The 21,032-nt window shown below is 38.3% G+C and overlaps 1 protein-coding gene across 1 annotated transcript; it reads right to left on the reverse strand.

The window, feature by feature from the left end:
• Positions 1–2,181: 2,181 nt before the first annotated feature.
• On the reverse strand, positions 2,182–3,171 carry LOC140507632 (olfactory receptor 52I1-like). Its single transcript, XM_072615648.1, has one exon. It carries the CDS (start codon positions 3,169–3,171, stop codon positions 2,182–2,184), a length of 990 nt encoding a protein of 329 aa, XP_072471749.1.
• Positions 3,172–21,032: the final 17,861 nt, after the last annotated feature.

The following is a 21,032-nucleotide window of genomic DNA, read 5'->3' on the forward strand; positions in this document are numbered from 1 at the left end:
TGATCAAAGCTAATACTAAACCCAGGGTCAATGACTTTCTCCACTTCTGTTCTTCCTGTCTAGGGAGAAATTAGATGTTCATGTGTACTATTAATGCTCTCCTATTATTACCTACTTCCATTTGACTCTTCCAAACTGACATGGAAGCTTTTCTCTTTTCCCAAATGTTTTAATTACAGTTTTGGTTGTTAAACAATGATGATGGCACTGGTCACCAAATGACAGACTGTTTAATACAGTATAAACAAAGAGTGATCAGGAAAATAGGAGGGATTTCTTCTTTTAGAGAAAAATGACATATCAGCCCAGTGGAACTGGAATCCTACAGGGAAAAGTATGGAGGGAATGCTATTGATTACGAGCAATGCAAAAATACCCAAAATCCCTACATCTATTTTTATTTCCGCATAACCTCCCCCCACCCCCACCACCTGCAAAAAAAAAAAAAACGGCAAAACCAGAAGCATCATAATATAGAAAAAATTCACTGTAGATTTATTTCAGAGGCCTGATTCAATAAGCATTCCTGATCTTTCTCTTTATTCTTTAATTCCAAACTTAACCAACATGAAATAAGATGAACATCTCCATATGCAAAGAACAGAAAAAGGGAATTATACATGGAGCTGTGAATGTTCACTATATACAATTTGCTTTATAAGAAACTACATGTTTTAAAAGCTGTTTTGCTTGCCAGTTTCTTCCTGATTTTAATTCTCTTCTACATGGTTTTAGATGTTCCAGTGATTCTCTTTTCTTATTTTAAAAAAATCATGTTGATTGTACCATAGTCACCGAACTTCTCTACTTCTCCTCCACGTTAAAAGAAATCAAAGGAAACAAAGATAAAATGCTTAGATCAGATATATATTCAAAATTGTAATTCCTATGTTGGCCCTTTCCAAAAATGTATATCTCATTATAGGACTTGAGCTCACCATTTCTTTGGCTGCTGAAATTTTCAAAAAGCACAATTAGGAGGAAGAAGTGAGGATATCATGCAAACACAGTAGCCTAGTTGGAGAGCAAGCAACACACATGTTACCATAATAAAGCTCCCATAGCAAACCACCAGTTCTCCTAGTTCTGAACTCATCCCTAGTGGTTAGAGTAGTATCTTCAAATGTGAGCTACAACTGAAACAGAATAGAGTGTGCAGTTCTTGGGTTAATTGCTCCATAGTGGGGATGGGACACAATAAACGATCCATATCCTCACACATAGGACTAAGAGACTCTCAAAATCCTAGACAGGTGAATATTTAATCTAATAACTTCATCATCATTAAGAGTTGTAAATAATGATTTAGTTTTACTGAAGTTCAAATATCTATATCAGTAAGCTTAATGTACTTTCAAAGTCTACAATTCTGTAATTCCCTGATTCTCCCAAAGGGCAGAACTAGGAGAGTGAGGAAAAGTTTCAGAAAGGGAGATTGAGATTTGATATATGAGAAGACATCCTAGTAAATAGTACTGTCTTAAACCAAAGTAGTGAGGGTTCTCATAAAATTGAGGTCTTCAAACATAGGGTGATGGATGATTTGTCAGGACTGTGGTAGAGGGAATTACCTTTGTAGTTACAATTTGGACTGGATAACCACTGAGGTTTCTTCCAACTGTTATAATCAAAAATCCAGTTGTGATTCAATTATGCTGGAGGTGGTCTTGTTCATCCTCCTACCCACAGTAGGAAACTCTGCCAAAATGACATGAGAGGTCATACATCCTCTGTTTGCCTCCCATGAGAGGCTTTAAAGTTAGCAACCTAAGATCACCCCTAAACAACAATTTGTTTATCTACAATTAGCACCATTGGACAGTGTAAAATAGTGTCCATGGTGTTACAAAGTGATATTTTCTAAGACGGATAGTTTGCTCCAACTATAGGAGGCCTTCCCCTTCATCTGTTCAAAATCCTAGCATGAGAGAAAGTGTTGTATAGCGAATAGGGAGATGACCTTGAAGCCAGGGAGAACTGGATTTAAGATCTGCCTCTGACACATACCAGGTGTGTAACTCTGAGGCAAGTTATCAAATCTCTCAACACTTTAACAAACCCAAGTTTCAGAAGCGATACCAATTTGTATTGATGAAGAAAGTTTCCTTCTCTCAGAGTTCCTTATGCAAACACTCACAAGTCTAGTTCTACTCCCCATCTAGGTCTTAAAATTTTTGGTAATTAGACCCTCACACATGATTTTTTAAATTTGAACCTTGACACAGAGGACCAACAGTTCCCTAGCACACTTAACACATGCTGTAAGATCTGGTTGGTCCTCAGGCCATAGATAATAGGGTTCAAGGTGGGTGGAATGACCAAATAAAAATCAGCAAGTAACACCTGGGTGGGCAGAGCCACTACACCCTGCCCAAACCATTCCACATAGCAGGATATCATCCCAGGAAGATAGTAGAGCACCATGACTCCTACATGGGAACCACAGGTGCTGAAAGCCTTGAATCGAGCATCCCTGGAAGAAAGTCTAAATACTGCCTGCAGAATCAAGCTGTAGGAGGTGGCAATAAAGAATACATCAGAACCCACAATGATAGAGGAACCAATCAGACTATAAAGGCTGCTGGGCATATAATCAGCACATGCCAACTTGGCCACAGCCATGTGCTCACAGTAGGAATGGGGGACAATGTGGGAGCCACAAAATGGCAGTTGAAGCATCATCCAGCTCAGTGGAGTCATGAACAGAATAGCTCTCACCATGATAGCTAGGCCAATCCCCAACATCATCTTGGGTGTGAGGATGGTTTGGTAGTGCAGAGGTTTGCAGATGGCCACATAGCGATCAAAAGCCATGCCTAACAACAGGCCTGTCTCAACAGCTGTGGCTGCATGGACCACATACATCTGAGCAAAGCAGGCAATGAATGTGATGGCACTATCACCTGACCAAAAGATGCTCAACATCTTGGGAGCAACAGAGGTGGCCATGATGATGTCGACAGCTGCCAGAATGCACAGGAAGTAGTACATGGGCTCATGCAGAGTAGGTTCAATGCAGATCACAGTCAGAATCAGAGTGTTTCCTATAAGAGCCACAGCATACATAAAGCTCAATGGGGCTGCCAGCCAGAGGTGTGACTCCTCCAGTCCAGGGATGCCCTCAAGGATGAAATTAATATCTGATGTCTGGTTGCAAGGTGATGCCAGCATGACAAGGGAGGCTCCTCTCCTGTGGATAAAAACAGAAAGCTCTTAAAGAGACAAAGAGTCCTGATTAGGTTCCTATCTCTCTCCAATGTCACCTGCTACTTGATGACTTAATTATTAGGCTTCTAGTTTCTCTGACAACCAGAAGATACTTGGTAAGGAAAGAATAAAAATGGCTAATTAGCAGCAGATGTCCACGAAAAGTAAAGAAATCAAAGGCGGTGGGATGCTATTTTGCTGATTTCAGTTCACACAGCTGATCTAAATAATATCCTCAGGGACTGAAAGAAATGGTGGACATGGCCTCTGAGCCACTGTTGGTGATTTGGTAGATTGCGGAGCACAGGAGATGTGATTCAGGAGTGAAGAAAGGCCAGTGTTTTCTCAAGTTTCAAGAAAGGAACCAGAATGAAATCTGAAAACTATTGACCTGTGAGCTTGACTTCAAATCCTCAAAACATTCCCATTTATATTGTGTGAAAAGGTATTCAGCAAAAAGCTAGAAGACAGCAATTCTCACACTGTGGTCCATGGACCTTTGTAGGACCCTGAGATTCCTTGAGTGGGTCTGGACAGTCAAAATTATTTTCATAATAATATTTAGATGTTAATGTTAAAACTTGTCAAAAGCTCCTTTTTTGTCACCTACACATGTGTATACTACCAAATTTTCTTTATGTACTTCAACAATATATCTCAAGAGATTGAATTTTAGAATCAGGTGACAGAATCCAGATGTCTTCTGCTAAACAAGACACTAGAGATTTGCCAAAATGTGTAAAGCAATGCTACTCATCTTACTATTTTTTTCTTTGTAAAATATAGTTTTTTTGTATTAAAATGTTAACATCCAATGAGTTTATTATTGTTTTTAGTTAATTGATATTTTAAACTTAATCAGCTTAATTGCTAATATGTTACATATGACCCTCATAGTCATGGGTTATTGGGGTCCAAAATAAACTTTAATAATGTAACAGGGTCCCAAGAGAAAAAAGCTTGAGAACTATAGATCTAGAAAATAAAACCACAAACATAAAGTGTCTTCAGTAAAAACCACTACACTAACTTTATTTCCTTTTTTGACAAGTCCTAAACTGAAAGCTCAGGAAGATGCTATGCATATAAGTTACCTACATTTTAGAAAAGTATTTCATAAAGTATTCTTGCAAAAAGATAGAGAGATGTATATAACTAGATTAATTCAGACATGCTATTTAAAAAAATTGTAAGAAGTATTCATGAAATGTCAGGGTTGAAGGAGGTCTCCAGTAGAGGATCAGGAATCTCTGTTTCTCCCTTGCTGATGAACATTTTTATCACTGACTTAGGTAAAAGTATAGATGACATCCTGGACACATTTCTCATAGTGTTGTTAGTAACATTTTCTAGTTTTGTCATTTGCAGAGTCAGTATCCAAACATGTCTTGACAGGCAAGAAAATTGATGGGCCTCTAATTAGATGAATTTAATAGGGATAAATTTCAAGTCTTACATTTAGTTTAAAAAGGGAAGGAGGCTTCACAAATACTGAGTTTTCCAAAGGTCTTAGTGCATTGATAAGCTTAAGAATTCAGTAAGACTTTTAGGACATCCTGTACAATATGGGAGAGAAGCATGTTATATAATAATTTCTCTGAAGAAGTATCTGGGCACATTGATGAAACTCAGACTAATGTGGTTTGAAAATGTGATGATGACAGCAACAACCATAGTGTATGAGGAATTTTTCTGGTAGACTTAATACTTCATTGCAATGCAAGGACTTAAATAATTCCCATTGGTCTGTTAAGGCAAAATGCCTTCCACATCCAGGGAAAGAACTCTGGAATTCAATCGCAAAATGAAGCAGATCAATTTCTTTTGTATTATGTTTTGGTTTGTTTTAGGATTTTTCCAATTCATTTTAATTCTTCTATGCAACATGACTAAGGTGAAAATGTATATAATAGGAATGTATGTGTAGAACCTATATAAAACTGCATGCCATCTCAGGGAGGGAGTGGGGAGTTAGGGAGAAGGGGGGGAGGGAGGAAAAAATCTAAGATATATGGAAATGATTGTAGAACAGTGAAATCAAATAAAAACATTAAGAAAAATAATATAAAATATAAATTTAAAAAAGAAGGAAAATATGATGATGTCTGAAAAAGTTAAGGTGCCCTTGGGCTACATTAAAATAGATGAGCATTCTGAGAATTAGTGAGTTGATAATTCTGCTGTTATACTTCCCTGGTCTTAGCATATAGGCTTTGTGTTAGGATAGACAACCCTGGAGACAAGGTTAGAGGAATGGACATGTATAGATAGCATTTGATCAAAATCATCTTTCTTTTGAAACTTCGGGTGGTGGGCAAAAATGGAAACGTGCAAAGAGGTTAGCCTCAGTTGAAAAGCTGCCTGAAATGATCCCTGGTGGAACTTTCTAGGATCCAGAGACCCTGAGTGGGCAAGGAGGAGCCTTCCAGTCAATCAAAGACAGTCTGAGTTCTGGGAATAAGAACAATCTTTAAATCTATGTGTTGGGGAGCACAAACCCTGGCAGTGAGGGGAAGTACCCTGTCATTCTTTCTGAGGGCCAGAGCCCCTGGGTTGGAGGAGGGGAGATATTCTGGAAGATACACTGAAACCTTAAGACTCTGGGTCAGATTCTGCCATCCTGCCTGAGAGCCTGAGCTTCTAAACTCCTGAGCAGAAAAAATTGATTTTGTACCATCCCTTCAAAGAGACACCTACCTGAAACTGCATCCTCCCCACCCCAGGACCTACCTGCCCTGAGGAAGCTTCCAGGTCCTTCTTTCTCTGAAAGAGCAACAGAAGAATCTGAGCTGCTCCCTCTTTAGATGAGGAGGATTGGTAACCCAACCTCCTACTTGCTCTGGGAACCTGGAGACCTGGAGTCCCATTAGGAGATCTGCACTCTCTCACTGGGGAAAAGCCTGAGCTGGTGAGCTGTGGAAAATGGAATATCAGGGGAGGCAACTAGTATAGGATAAAGGACACTGGCTGTGGAGTATGGAAACCTAGGCTTGAATGCTGCCTATGTTTATGCCACTCACTAGGGAGGTGACCTTTGAGGAAATACTTCCCTTTCTGGGCCCATTTCCCTCTACCATGAGGATCATACTGTTCTCCCTGCTAACCTCACTGGGCACCTGTAATGAAAGTACTTGATCAATCTTAAGCATTGTGGAAATTTAAGTAGTAATTCTCAACATAGCAACCTGAAACAAATAACCATCACCTATATCTCCTCCTACTAGAAGCAATGGACCCTCTGTGTGGAGATTCTAAGGCAACTGGTAGACAGGGCACCATGAAGGAAGAGAGACAGGATATGGTGAAGTAAGCCACAATGGGAAGAAATATGCCATCTGGTAACTTCTTATTTTAAACAATCATTCTTACTCTCCAGTTGGCAAACTCAGTTGTTTCTTCAAAAGTGCAAGTGCTTTAAGTACCTTCCCAATTTTGTTGCTCTGCCCCCACCCTAGTTGCAGCTGTAGTCAAAAAGTCTGGGTTTAATATAGATTTTGACTTTTAATGGCTATATAATCATTGGCATGTTACTTGCATTATCAATTCAACAATTACTTTAAGGATAAATGTTTGCCAAGTATTGTGTTATGCAGAATCAGCATCCAAAAAGAAAAGGGATTACTGCCCTCAAGGAGTTTGTCTTCTACTGGGGAAAAACATATACAAAACACAGTAATTTTGTTGGTGGTTTTGTTGTTGTTATTGAGTCATTCAGTTATGTCCAAGGCTTTATGATCCCAAGGATCACAGCATAACAAGCCTTTCTATACTTAATTATCCCTTAAAGTCTGTCCAAGTTTATGTTCATTATTTCCATAGCACTATCTATCCATCTTATCCTCTGCAAACCCCTTCTCCTTTTGCCTTCAATCTTTCTTACAGGGTCTTTTCCAATGAGTACCATCTTCTTATTATGAGGTCAAAGTATCTAAATTTCAGCTTGAGTGAATTTGATTGAATAGCCTGAATTAATTTCTTAATTAATAGTCTGAATGAATTTGAAGTAGTGACTGATCTGATCTCCTCGCTGTCCAAGAGACTCACAAAGTTCTCCATTGCCACAATTTGAATGATTCCACAACCTTGAGCTTTCCTTATTGTTCAGTTCTCACTACCAGACATTGTTGTCATTTGTTGTCTTTGTTGTCAACAAGGTGATGTCTCTGCTTTTCAGTATGCTTTCAGATTTGCCATAAATTTCCTTCTAAGTAGCAAGTTTCTTTTAATTTCATGACTGCTACAGTGATCTTTGAGATGCAGAATAAAAATTCTAATACTGCCTCTGTTTGTTTTCCTTCCATTTACCAGGAAATGATTGGACCAGTTGCAAAGATCTTAGGTTCAGATAGAGAGATAGAGAGATAGATGTACATATACGTGTATATTAAGTTTCGTGCCATCCTTTATTCACTCTTCTTTCACCCTTATCAAGAGGATTTTTAATTTATCTTCACTTTCTACCAAGAGTGGTGTCATCTGCATATCCAAAACTGTTGATACTTCTCCCAGCAAACTTAATTCTAGCTTTTGATTCATTCAGTCTTGCATTTCATATCACATATATTGTATATAAGTAAAACAAATAAGGTGACAATATACTTCCTTGTCATACACTTTTTCTATTCTTAAATCAATCAGCTGTTTCATGTCCAGTTCTACCTCTTGCTTCTTGGCCTGTATACAGGTTACTCAAGATGATGTGGTACTCCTATCTCTTTGAGGACTTGGAACATTTTGTGGTGATCCATATACCCAAAAGCTTTAGAGTAGTTAATGAAGCAGAAGTAGATGTTTTTCCGGAACTCCCTTGCTTTCTCCATAATCCAGCAAATGTTAGCAATTTGTCCTCCAGTTCCTCTGCCTCTTCAAAAAACCAACCTGTTCTGGCAATTTTTGGTTCATGTATTGCTGAATCCTAACTTCCAGAATATTAAGTATAACCTCATTGGCATGTAAAATGAGTATCATTGGTTGGTAATTTGAACATTCCTTGGCATCGTCCTTCTTTTACATTGGAACATAAACTCTGTGCCCACTAGTATAATTTCCAAATGTGCTGGCATATTGAGTGCAGTACTTTAATTAGCACCATCACTCAGGGATTTAGATAGGCCTGTTGGAATTCCATCATCTTCACTAGTTTTCCTGTGAGAAATGCCCACTTAACTTCATTCTCCCTGATAACTGGCTCTCGATCAGTAACCACATGATCCTGGTTGTCAGTGATATTAAGAGCTTTCTTGTAGAGTTCTTGTATTCTGGTCACCTGTTCTTAATCTCTTCTGCTTCTGTTAAGTCCCATTTTTGTCTTTCATTATCCCATTTTTGCATGAAACATTCCCATAATATTTCTAATTTTCTTTATTTTTTTCTAATTTGTTTATTTTTAATTTTCAACATTCAGTTCCACAAGATTTTGAGTTCCAAATTTTCTCCCCATCTTTCCCCTCTGCCCACCCCAAAACAGTGTGCATTCTGATTACCCCTTCCCCCCAAGCTGCCCTCCCTTCTCTTATTCCCATCCCCTCTATTTTCTTGGAGGGCAAGATGGATTTCTGTACCCCATTGCCTATATATCTTATTTCCCAGTTGCATGTGAAAACAATTTTTAACATTCATTTTTAAAACTTTCAGTTCCAAACTCTCTCCCTCCCTCTCCACCCATCCCCACTGAGAAGACAAGCAGTTCAATATAGGTTATACATGTGTTGGTATGCAAAAAACTTCCACAAACGTCAGGTTGTGAAAGACTAACTATATTTTCCTCCATCCTATCCTGCCACCTATTTATTCTATTCTCTCTTTTGACCCTATCCCTCCTCAAAAGTATTTACTTCTAATTACCCCCTCCTCCCATTTGCCCTCACTTCTATTATCTCCCCCCACCCCAGCTTATTCATTTCTCCCCTACTTTCCTGTAGTGTAAGATAGATTTTCAGAGCAATTTAATATGCATGTTATTCCTTCCTTAAGACAAATGTAATGAGAGTATGGTTTACTTTTTCCCTCTCATCTCCCCTTTCTTCCTTTCCATTGAAAAACCGTTTTCTTGCCTCTTTTATGTGAGAGATAATTTGCCCCATTCTATTTTTCTCATTCTCCTCCCAATATATTCCTCTCTCACCCCTAAATTTAATTTCTTTTAGATATCATCCCTTCCTATTCAACTCACCTTGCCCCCCCGTCTACATGTATATAATCCCTTACACTACCCGAAAACTGAGAAAAGTCTCAAGTTACCAATACTATCTTTCCATGTATGAATATAAACAGTTCAACTTTAGTAAGTCCCTTATGATTTCTCTTTCTTGTTTACTTCTTCAGGCTTCTCCTAATTCTAGTGATAAAAATTAAATTTTCTATTCAGCTGTGGTCTTTTCATCAAGAATGCTTGAAAGTCCTCCATTTCATTAAACAACCACTTTTGCCCCTGATATATTATGCTCAGTTTTGTTGGGTAGGTGATTCTTGGTTTTAATCTGAGTTGTTTTGCCTTCTGGAATATCGTATTCCAAACCCCGTGATCCCTTAATGTAGAAGCTGCTAGATATTGTGTTATCCCAATTGTATTTCCCCAATACCCTAATTGTTTCTTTCTGGCTGCTAGCAATATTTTCTCCTTGACTTGGGAGCTTTGGGATTTGGCTACAATATTCCTCAGAGGTTTCCTTTTTGGATCTCTTTCAGGAGATGATTGGTGGATTCTTTTAATATTTATTTCACCCTCTGCTTCTAGAATATCAGGGAAATTTTCCTTGATAATTCCTTGGAAGATGATGTCTAGGCTTTCTTTTTGACCATGGCTTTCAGGTAGTCCATAAGTTTTAAATTGTCTCTCCTCCAACTATTTTCCAGGTCAGTTGTTTTTTCAATGAGATATTTAACATTGTATGCTATTTTTTCATTCCTTTGGTTTTTTTCTTATAATTTCTTGATTTTTCATAAATTCATTTGCTTACATATGCTCCATTCTCATCTTAAAGGAATTATTTTCATCACTGAGCTTTTTGACTTCCTTTTCCATCTGGTCAATTCTGCTTTTTAGGGCATTCTTCTCTTCATTGGCTTTTTGGATCTCTTTTGTCATGCTCCCTATGTGGTGCCTCATCAAATAGCCATTTGGTTTTCTTGCTCTTCTTTTTCTTTGGAAATTTTTTTGTTGTTGCCTCCTGAACAGTATCAGAAACCTCAGTCAATAGTTATTCAGGCACTCCATCTACCAAATCTAATCCTTTAAATCTATCCATCACCTCCATTTTATATGCATAAGAGATGTTATTTATTTCATACCTACATGGACTGATGGTTTTCCTACTTTCTTCAATTTAAATATGTATTTTTCAACGAAAAAACACTCATGAGCCACAGTCAATGTCTTTTTCAAATTGTTTCTGTAGAGCTTCTCCAACTTTGGATATAAAGTATACAATCAATGTTTTCTCTTACTATCAGGAGATGTCCATGTGTAGAGCCACCTTTTGAGTTTTTGAAAAAAAAGTTTTTGTTATGATGTGGATGTGGGAAAATAGGGATAGTAATGCATTATTGATGGAGTTGTGAACTAACCAAATGATTCTGAAGAATGATTTGGAACTATTCCCAAAGAGCTATAAAACTATGTATATTCTTTGAAACCAGCAATACCAATACTGTATTCCAAAGATTAAAAAGGGAAAAAAGACCTAGTTGTACAAAAATGTTTATAGCACCTCTTTTTGTGGTGGCAAAGAATTGGAAATTCAGGGCATGTCAATCAGTTGCAGAATGGCTGAATAGCTGTGTTATATGATTGTGATTGAATAGTATTGTGTTACAAGAAATGAATAGCAGGATAGCTTCAGAAAAACCCACAACAATTTGTGTGAACTGGTGCAAAGTAAAGGGAGTAGAACCAGGAGAATATCATAGTATTGATCAACTGTGAATGATTTAGCTACTCTGAATAAGGCAATGATCCAATGCATTTACAAAGGAACCATGATAAAAAAAAAATTACTATTCACCTGAAGGGAGAGAATGGATAAACTCAGGAGATTGAAATATATAATTTTTTGCTTTCTTTATTTTTCTTGGGAGTTGCTGATGTCTTTTCTTTTGTAATGTGAAAAATATGGAAATATCTTTTACCAGACTTCACATGTAAAAACAATATTAACCCCCATGTTTTTTACAATTTTTAAACATCATTTTCCCATTTCTATATCAGGAAAAAAAATTGGCATTCCTTTCTACAAGATTTTTTCTAATTTTTCTTCTCTCCCTCCCTTCCTTCCTTTCTTCTGAAAATGATAGGCAGTTTGATGCAGTTTACACATGTGTTATCAGATAAAACTGTTTCCATATTAGTCAGAGTTGTGAAAGAAGACACAGATCAAGAAGGAAAAAAAAACACAAGAAAGAATAAAGTAAGTAAAAAAACAGGCTTCAATTCTGCATTCAGAGTCCATTAGTTCTTTGGAGAGGGATGGCATTTTCCTTCATGAGTTCTTTGTACTTGTCTTATTTGATTGTGTTGTCGAGAAGAGCTGAGTCATTCATAGTTAATCATCAACCAATGTTGCTGATCTTATGTACAATGTTTTCCTAGTCCTACTCATTTCACTTTGCATCCATTTGTACAAGTCTTTACAAGCTTTTATTCCTAAAATTTGCCTATTTACCATTTATTGTTCTGCACTAGTATTCCATTACATTCATATACCACAGCTTGTTCAGTCATTGCCTAACTGATGGGTATCCTTTCAATTTCCAATATTTTGCCACCACAAAAAGGATTGCTAAAAATATGTTTTGCACATGTGTGTTCTTTTATTTTTTTAATCATCTTTTTTAGGATACAGACCTAGTAGTGCTATTACTGTTTCCAAAAAAAGCACCAAATAAACAAAACAAAACAGTTTGTGTGCCCTTTGGACATAGTTCCAAATTGTTCTCCAGAACAGTTGAATCAGTTCACAACTCCACCAACATTTCATTAGAGTCCCATTTTCCCACATCTTTTCCAGCACTTGTCATTTTCCTATTCCATCATATTTGGCAATCTGATAGATATGAGGTGGTACCTCAGGGTTGTTTTAATTTGTACTTCTCTTATCAATTTTTATTTAGAGTACTTCTTCATATGCCTACAGATAACTTTAATTCTTCATCTGAAAATTGCCTATTCATATCCTTTGATTATTTATCAATTGGGGAATGGCTTAAATTCTTGTAAATTTGACTCATTTCTCTATATATTCGAGAAATGAGGTCTTTATCACAGACACCTGCTATAAAAGTTGTCTCTCATCTTTCTGAGTTCCATCTGATTTTGGTTAAATTGTTATTGTCTGTACAAAAGCTTTTTTATCTAATATAAAAATTTATCTATTTTACATTCTATAATGCTCTTTTTCTTTTGATTGGTTGTGAATTCTTCTCATCCCTATATATCTGACATAGATATTGTTCCTTCCTCTTCAAATTTGCTTACAGTGCCACCCATTATGTCTAAATCATGCCAAAGGTCTGTCATGTCTAATTTTTCTAATATTCTATTTACCTCATTAGTTTCTATCTTGATTATTGTTTTAGTTGGGTTTATTTAGTTCCGAGCAGGGACAGTTGGTTTCCCCCATGAGTACAGTTTTGATGTCTGTTTCTTTTATATCACTTGGTGCATATTTGTTTAGTATTGACGTTGCTTCTCTTAACAGGATTTTTACTGAACCAGTCTCTAACCTGAGAATGTCCCCAGCTACAAAAAGCAGGACTAGAAACGGGAGTGCCAGGAATCAAGTAGTTTAATTGAACAGTTTCAGAGGGAGGAATATTCTTAGCTGAAGTAAAAGCACAGGTTATATACTTAAATCACAGGGAGGGCAGGGAGGGTAGAAGGTGGATTACAAACAATCATTTAGTTGTTTCCCATGAGAAACCCACAAGTTTCACAATGCAGTAATTCTGGAGTCAAGTCTTTGGGGATCACGACCACCTCCCTTAGGGTACAAAACCAGAGTTCTGTGAAAGGAACAGATTGTGCTTATCTTTGATTCACTTCCCTTAAGGTCCAGTGATTGTGGGCATCATCAGAATTTTGGTTAATCTGTTTAAGTTATATTGTGAGCTCTGACTCCCTAGCCAGAGAGGAGGCTCTTGAGAAAACTAAACTATTAGTAGATTCATTACATGTATCATATCAATTAATATGAAAAATAAAATCTTTTCTCATTCCCTTCTTTTGACCAAGAAGATCACAACAACCCTTGAGGGCTGATGAGGAACATTCATTTGAAAAATTATTTTGAAAAATTTGATTATGGAAATTTGCTATAAAAAAAGAGGCACATAGTTGTTGTTCCCCAACAGTGGGGAAATCTCCTTTAGCTCTTTTTGATTCCAGGTTTGAGTCACATCAGACAGTCAATCATATAATTACAGAGTGTTAAAGCAAGGCACAGGATTAACCAGGTGGGGATTTTCCTTTTCCAAAATGGAAATAACACAATATGGAAATGAGGTCAAAAGGATCCTGCATAGTCTAGGTCCTAAATGATCCTCACAACCTTTCTCAGGCACAGACATTTAAATTGGCAATCCTCAGACTACCACACTTGCCATTTTCTATTATTGACTTTGTGACAACTCAGATAACTATTCCTGAAATCAAATCTCAAAACAAACTACAGTCCTAGGAAATTTTACTAAAATAGTAAAATTTTCATTAATCACAAATTAAGTAATTAAATATGACATAAAAATGGAAAAAAAATAACTGCTTCCATGAACATTAAGTGATTCAGGGGACACTAACAAGAAGAAAAAAAGCTTAGTTTATAGCAGGAGTAACAGCAAACCTCAGTCCATCTTCAGTTTCTTGGTTGGTGGTCTACATCAGCTATTATCTTCTTCTAATCTTGGGGGTTTGGGAAATAATTGTCCACCTAAATGTTGGCTACTTCAGAGTCTATTTAATCTTTTTTTTTTATTTAATTTTTCATTTTTAACATGGTTTATAACAGATAAAACAATTCAAACTTTTGGTCAGGTGATACTTCTTTTTAAGGCATTTACGATATGGACAACAAAAGAATTTTTTTTTAAACATTAACCAACTGAGACACAAATAATATTTATGTTGCTAACTTCACAAGCTCATCACCTAATTATCTCCACAGTATTACAAAGAATTAAAGGACCCTAACTTAATGTTGTTGGTCTAAAGTCCTATGCCTAATAGCTTAATTTTAGATTTAACCTGGGATGTTCCCCTTCCAATAATCTATAATTTAAGAGATCTGGTATTAAGTTTACAAACCTTTGGACTATATGAAATTGCCACCAAGAGTAGGGACATTGCAGGGATATAATATCTTCCAACTTCAAGTCAATTCCAGGCAGGATTAGATTGTCCACTTGTGTTCAGTCAGGCTTAAAGTCTGCCAGGTGTCAGTGGGGAAATTGAGTCAGGAGACTCCTACCTCAGCCCAGGCTGAACAGCCACTCTCCCACCCATCCCATGAGATCACCTTTTGCAGTTCATACCAGCATCTCACTGACTTACTGACATTATGGATTGGAAGCTAAGACCACCGTTTTTGCTATCCATATCTGGAGTTAAGACTCAGAATAACAGTCACTTAATAGTCCCATAACATCTAAAAATGGTGAGTTCCAATAACCAGGTTTCAAATATGATTATAATTTCATTTTGGCTAAGGAACATCTATTGAGGCAAGTCTTAAGTGGCTTACATGTCTTTCTATACATGTTCTAGTTCCTGATTAAATAGCAATCATAAAATCAAATTTACCATTAAACCTTAACTTTTCCATCAATGTCAAATTTTACATGAGGTTACCTTCCTCTAGGAAATTTAGACTAAAACTCTTTTCCCCAAACTAAAGATGACATTGATTTATTCTCAGTAATTAATTCAGTCTATTGTTTTAATACTAAGTGCTTTTACCTCACTTTGTAACATGTCCAATTTTTCTCCCCATCACTCCCCTCCCCCCATTTCCTAATACCTTGTATTCTGATTACTTCTTCCCTCAATGTACCCTCCCTTCTATCATACCCCACCCTTCCCTTATCCACATCTTCTCTTTTTTCTCATAAGGCAAGATAAATTTCTACACCCCATTCCCTGTATTTCTTATTTCCCAATAATATGCAATAAAAATTCTCAACATTTGTTGCTAATACTTTGAATTCCAACTTCTCTCCCTACCCCCCTCCCTCCCCAGCCCCAGTGAGAAGGGAAGCAATTCAATAGACTAAATATGTGTTGTTTTGCAAAAGACTTCCATAATAATCATGTTGTGTAATAATAATTATATTGCCCTCTGTCCTACTCTATCCCCCACTTTTTCCCCCACAACTGACCTTGTCCCTTCTCAAAAGTGTTTATTTCTAGTAACTCCCTTCTCCCATTTGCCCTTCCTTCTAACATTCCCCTCACCCCTTGTTGCCTCCTCTCCTACTTTCCTGTGGTGTGATGTAAATTTTCATATCAAATTTAATGAGTATGTTATTCCCTCCTTTAGCCACATGTGGAGAGAGTAGCTTCATTTTTCCTCTCTTCCCTTCTCCCTTTTCTCCTCCATTGAACAAGATTTTTCTTATCTCTTTTATGAGTTATAGCCTGCCCCATTCCATTTCTCCCTTTCTCTTCCCAGTATTTTTCTCCTTCACCCCTTAATTTTTATTTTATTTTATTTTTTGTGTGGATATTATCTCTTCTGATTCAACACACCCTGTACTCTCTATCTATATATGTGTATGTATGTGTGTATGTATGTGTGTGTATATGTACATATATGTATATCTCCATCTAGCCAAATGCTGAGAAAAGATTCAAGTTATAAATATTTTCTTTACATGTACAAATGTAAACAGTTCAGCTTTAGAGAGTCTTTTATGATTTTTCTTTCCTGTTTACCTTTCATGCTTCTCTTGATTCTTGTCTCGGTAAGTCAAATTTTCTATACAGATCTGGTCTTTTCCTCAGTATGAATGATTGAAAGTCCTCTATATCATTGAATGACCATTTATTCCCTTAAAGTGTTATACTCAGATTTGCTGTGTAGGTGATTCTTGGTTTCAGTCCCAGCTCCTTTGACCTCTGAAATATCCCATTCCAAGCCCTTTGATCCCTTCATGTTGAAGCTGCCAGATCCTGTGTTATCCTGATTGTATTTCCACAATACTCAAATTGTTTCTTTCTAGCTACTTGCAGTATTTTCTCCTTGATCTGGGAACTCTGAAATTTGGCCACAGTATTCCTAGGAGTTTCTCTGTTTGGGTCTCTTTCAGGAGGTGATCAGTGGAGTCTTTCAATATTTATTTTGCCCTCTGATTCTAGAACATCAGGGCAGTTTTCCTTGATAATTTCATGGAAGATAATGTCTAGGCTCTTTTTTTGATCATGGCTTTCAGATAGTCCCATAATTTTTAAATTGTTTCTCCTGGATCTATTTTCCAGGTCAGTTGTTTTTCCAATGAGATGTTTCACATTATCTTCTATTTTTTCAGATTTTTGGTTTTGTTTACTAACTGTATGGTTTAACTCATAGTCATTCATTTCCCTGGACTCAATTCTCTCTTTCAGTGAATTATTTTGTTGAGTGAGCTTTTGAAACTTCTCCTCCATTTAGCTAATTCTGCTTTTCAAAACTTCCTTCTCCTCATTGGCTTCTTGGACCTCTTTTTCCAATTGAGTTAGCCTCTTTTTAAAGCTGTTATTTTCCTCAGCATTTTTTTACTTCTCCTTTAGTAAGCTGCTAACTTGTTTTTTAAGGTCTTCTATTGCCTGAGCCCTATTTAAGTTCCCTTTGGAGGCCCTGGAGGCAGAGGCCTTGACTTCCTCTGACTGTATGTCTTGTTCTTCCTCATCCAAAAGGATGGGGAGAGACACTTGTTCCCCAAGAAAGTAACCTTCTATGATCTTATTTTTTTTCCCTTTTTTTGGGCATTTTCCCAGCCAGTTACTTGACTTCTGAGTTTCTTCTCCACAACCACCTCACCTCCAGTTCCACCAAGCCAGAACTGGAGGCTGAGATTCAGATGAACTACTCCAAAGCCTCAGGAGCTTTAGGAGGGGGCAGGGCTGCTATTCAGTGTGAGATTAAGATCAGCTGCTCAGGAGGGGGCAGGGCCACCACACAGGGCTCAGTTCCCTCAGGGAGTTTACAATGAGACCTTCAACAATGGATGCAGGCTACTGCCTGCTTTGGGAGCCTTGTCTGCTGCTGCCTCTACTGCTGCCACCTGAGGAGGCTCCAAGTTGTGGGGACACCCTGCTCCCTTCTCGGCTAGCTGAAAAGACCCTCTCACTGACCTTTGGTGCCTGTGGGTTGAGGGATCTGCACTGCCGCTGGAGATTCTGTCCCTGAAGCCTGCTCGGATCTGCTCCTTTCAATGCTATGTGGCCAATGCAGGGCTGGGTTCTGCTCCACATCTGGTGCACAACAGACTTTTCCTGTCAGTCTTTCAAGTCACTCTGGGATAGAAATCTCCTCCACTCCGTTGTTCTGTGGCTTCTGCTGCTCTAGAATTCATTGAGAGTTCTTCTTTACAGGTATTTTATGGGCTGTGGGGTAAGAGCTAGCGTATGTGCATCTTTCTACTCCACCATCTTGGCTCCCCCCTCCCCCCCACCATTTAATCTTTAGCATCAGGTCACCTATGGATTCTGAAATCCAAGTGGGTGGTACTGCTCTTTTGGAGATGTGACAGGTGGATGCAGAAATTCACTTCCTGGAGTTTGGCTGCAATAGGAATGGTGTATAGAACTTCAAAGGGACCTTTCCACCATAGTTCTAAGGAGTGTTTTCAGAGGACACATTTCTAGTAGATTGAGTCACTAGGTTGGTTTAGGGGCTGTGTTTTGGTTGGAGATTCTAAAGAATGGGATTGGGAGATAAGTTGGTCAGTCTCAGATATCTTCTGAGCCAACCCAATGGAGTATTGTAGGAGGGAGCCTTTGGCTACTTTGCTTCCCACCCACAGGTACAGTGGCATTGGGCATCCTGTTACCATCTCATAGGAACTGAGCTTATAAGAACCAAATGGTCTGGACCTACAGCTTAAGAGGGCTAAAGGAAAGGCTTTGAATCACAGAATTTAGCAAGGTAGGTCTTAAGTAACCCATTAACTCTTTCAACTATTCCTGATGACTGGGGATGACAAACACAATGGAGGTGCTGAGTAATTGGACAGCATGAGAGTAGCTGATCTAAGGAAGCTCCTATGAAATGGGTACCTCTATCACTGTATCTCTTTAGGAAGTCCCCATAATGGAATGATTTTTTATCTAAAATGATTTTTGCTACCTCAAAGGCTGTGGCAGTATGACAGGGAACATTTCCACCCACCAGGAAAACATACAGACCATAACAAAAGTATATTTGTATCCAAGGGTAGGTGGTAATTGAATAAATTCAATCAGTCAGATTTCAAAGGGTGCATCTGGGAGAGTTAACTGGCCACAAATAAGCTTGAGAGGCTTAGATGAATTCTGCTTGGTGCAGGTGGGACACAACTCATAGGTGGTGACAGCAGCCCTGTGAAAACTATCCCACTGATATTTTTGAGGGAGCTCCACTAGCTTGTCAGGTCCCCAATAACTGAATGAATAAAGGTGTTTCATCATAGGGAGAGAGAAGTTCTTAGAGAGTACTGTAAATCTGTTTGAGTGAACCCATAGTCCTTTAGTTTTATCAAATTTATATCCTTCCTTTTGAAGCTTTTCTTGCTTTTTGATAAGCATTCTTTTGGGGCAGTGGCTACATCTTCTTTTGTTAGGTTAGGAGCCTTAGGCACTCCTTCAGAGTAAGATGGATATACTAATAAGTCTGTGCCTATGGAGACTTGTACCTTAAGAATTTGAGGAGTTAAAGCTGCAGTTTTAGGTGCTTGGTCAGCCTACTCATTTCCACAGGCATGAATGCTGTTTTCTTGACTGTGCCTTGGAATTTTAATTACTGCTACAGCCTGGGAAGCAGTAAATGGTCTAATATTTGGGAAGCCTATTTCTGATTTTTAATGGGTTGTCCAGAAGTGGTGAAAAACTTCCAATGTTTCCAGAGCATCCCAAAATCATATGCCAGAGTCTCATTCTCACTTTCCATCTCAGGTAGATAGGTGGCAGGATTGAATGTCCTTACACCAACTACATTTCCTCCTTTCTCAGAGTCAAATAAATCAAATGGGAGAGCTAACAGCACAACAATATCTGGGATATCGAAAACTGACCTGATAAAGTAGCATCTGAAGTCCCCAAGTTGAAGGAAACTTGATTAAGAGCCTAATGGTCAGAAAGGGTTAAGGAAGATGATGGAGATAAAGAACAAAAGGAAATGATCCCTCCTTGGTCAAATGAAAGAGAGTCCTGTTCTAACAAGTGGTTAGGGGCCTCAGGGACCAGGACATAAGGATGAAAGACTCTGACCTCTCCAAGAAAAAGAGAATGATTCTGCGATATGGGCAACAATGTTCTTATTAGCAATCCCTACATCTGAGATATTCTTCTCATTCTGGTGGAGGGCAGTGACAAAGGCAGAGGGGTTAAAAACAGAACGTGGCACCAGCCTGAACTAGAGCAAACACCTCTTGCCCCCTGTATGAGCAAGGAGACATCCCCAACAGGAGTCATGGGGATAACAGGCAGTACCTGTGCATCCCTTTCCTTTTGCCACCCCTCCTGATAGCCCTTCATAGAACCTGGTCATGCTGAGTGATCACAATTGCAGGGAGGGTCCCTCAGTATGTCCTGGGGTATTTTCTCTTTTTTCTCTTCACCATCTGCCACAATCTCCATTTTACAGTTTTTCCTCCAGTGGTCAGATTTTCTACAATTAAAACTAATTCCTGGCCTACTTGATTTTGATAGTACAGGGAAGGGTTTCTGGAGACAACAGGGGATGTCCCCAGGGATGGTAAGGAATGTACTACAGCTGTTGCAGAGAGACTGCATGGAAAAAACTGTTTTTTTCCTTCTATTAGTTCTTTTCTATTGTTTTCACTCTCCTCTGTCAGAGCTGCTGCCAGCTGTGCTTTCGCCTCAAGAAGGAACCCAGTGTCAGAGTATTGCCAATCAGAAATAGCTTAATTTGCTTAGAAATGGGTGGACAAAGATTATTAACAAAATAGAAAAGAAACTGAATTTGCCGTACTACTCTCATGCTGAAGGCTCAAATTGTCATCAAAAGCTTGTGTGAGTTTGTCATAAAACTGACAGATTCTTCATGGTCCTCTTTAGTATCTCAGATCTTTGTTGAATCAGTAGTCAGGGGAATACAAGGGATATTGCTGCAAGGAGCTTTTTACCCATAACTTGGGCAAGTTGGTAATGTTCTTTACCTTAGCCCTCCAAGGCCCAAGCTATCTTAAGATCCTCCTCCAGGTCTTCCCAGCTGGCCTTTAGGAACCAATTTTTAGTGTTCTTCTTCTCAACCAAGACAATCATGAGTTGGTACAGATCTGGGTACCCAGGTTTGTATGAATACAGGGTTAGTTGGAACTACACAGCAAAGTCTGTGGGATCCTCCATGAGACTGGGATAATCCTTGGCAATTGTATAGAGTTCTCCAAGCTGCCAGGGCTTGAAACCATAGGCCCTGAACAAGACACTCTTGCCAGGGGTTTTTTCCTTTGAAAACTTTGACTTACACTTTAAAAAGGAACATAGAAACTGGGGAACTGGTGGAGTCTTTCAGTAAAAGTGGTTATCTTTTAGGTAGCTGGGGAATTTGAGCCTTGTTAAGAGGATATTTTCAAGTGATTTAATCCTTTCTTTCATTGACCCTAATTCAGATCTAAGCTCACTCTCCCTTGCCTCTGAG

This window comes from Notamacropus eugenii, chromosome 5 (genome assembly GCF_028372415.1).
Source record: "Notamacropus eugenii isolate mMacEug1 chromosome 5, mMacEug1.pri_v2, whole genome shotgun sequence".
NCBI lineage: Eukaryota > Metazoa > Chordata > Mammalia > Diprotodontia > Macropodidae > Notamacropus > Notamacropus eugenii.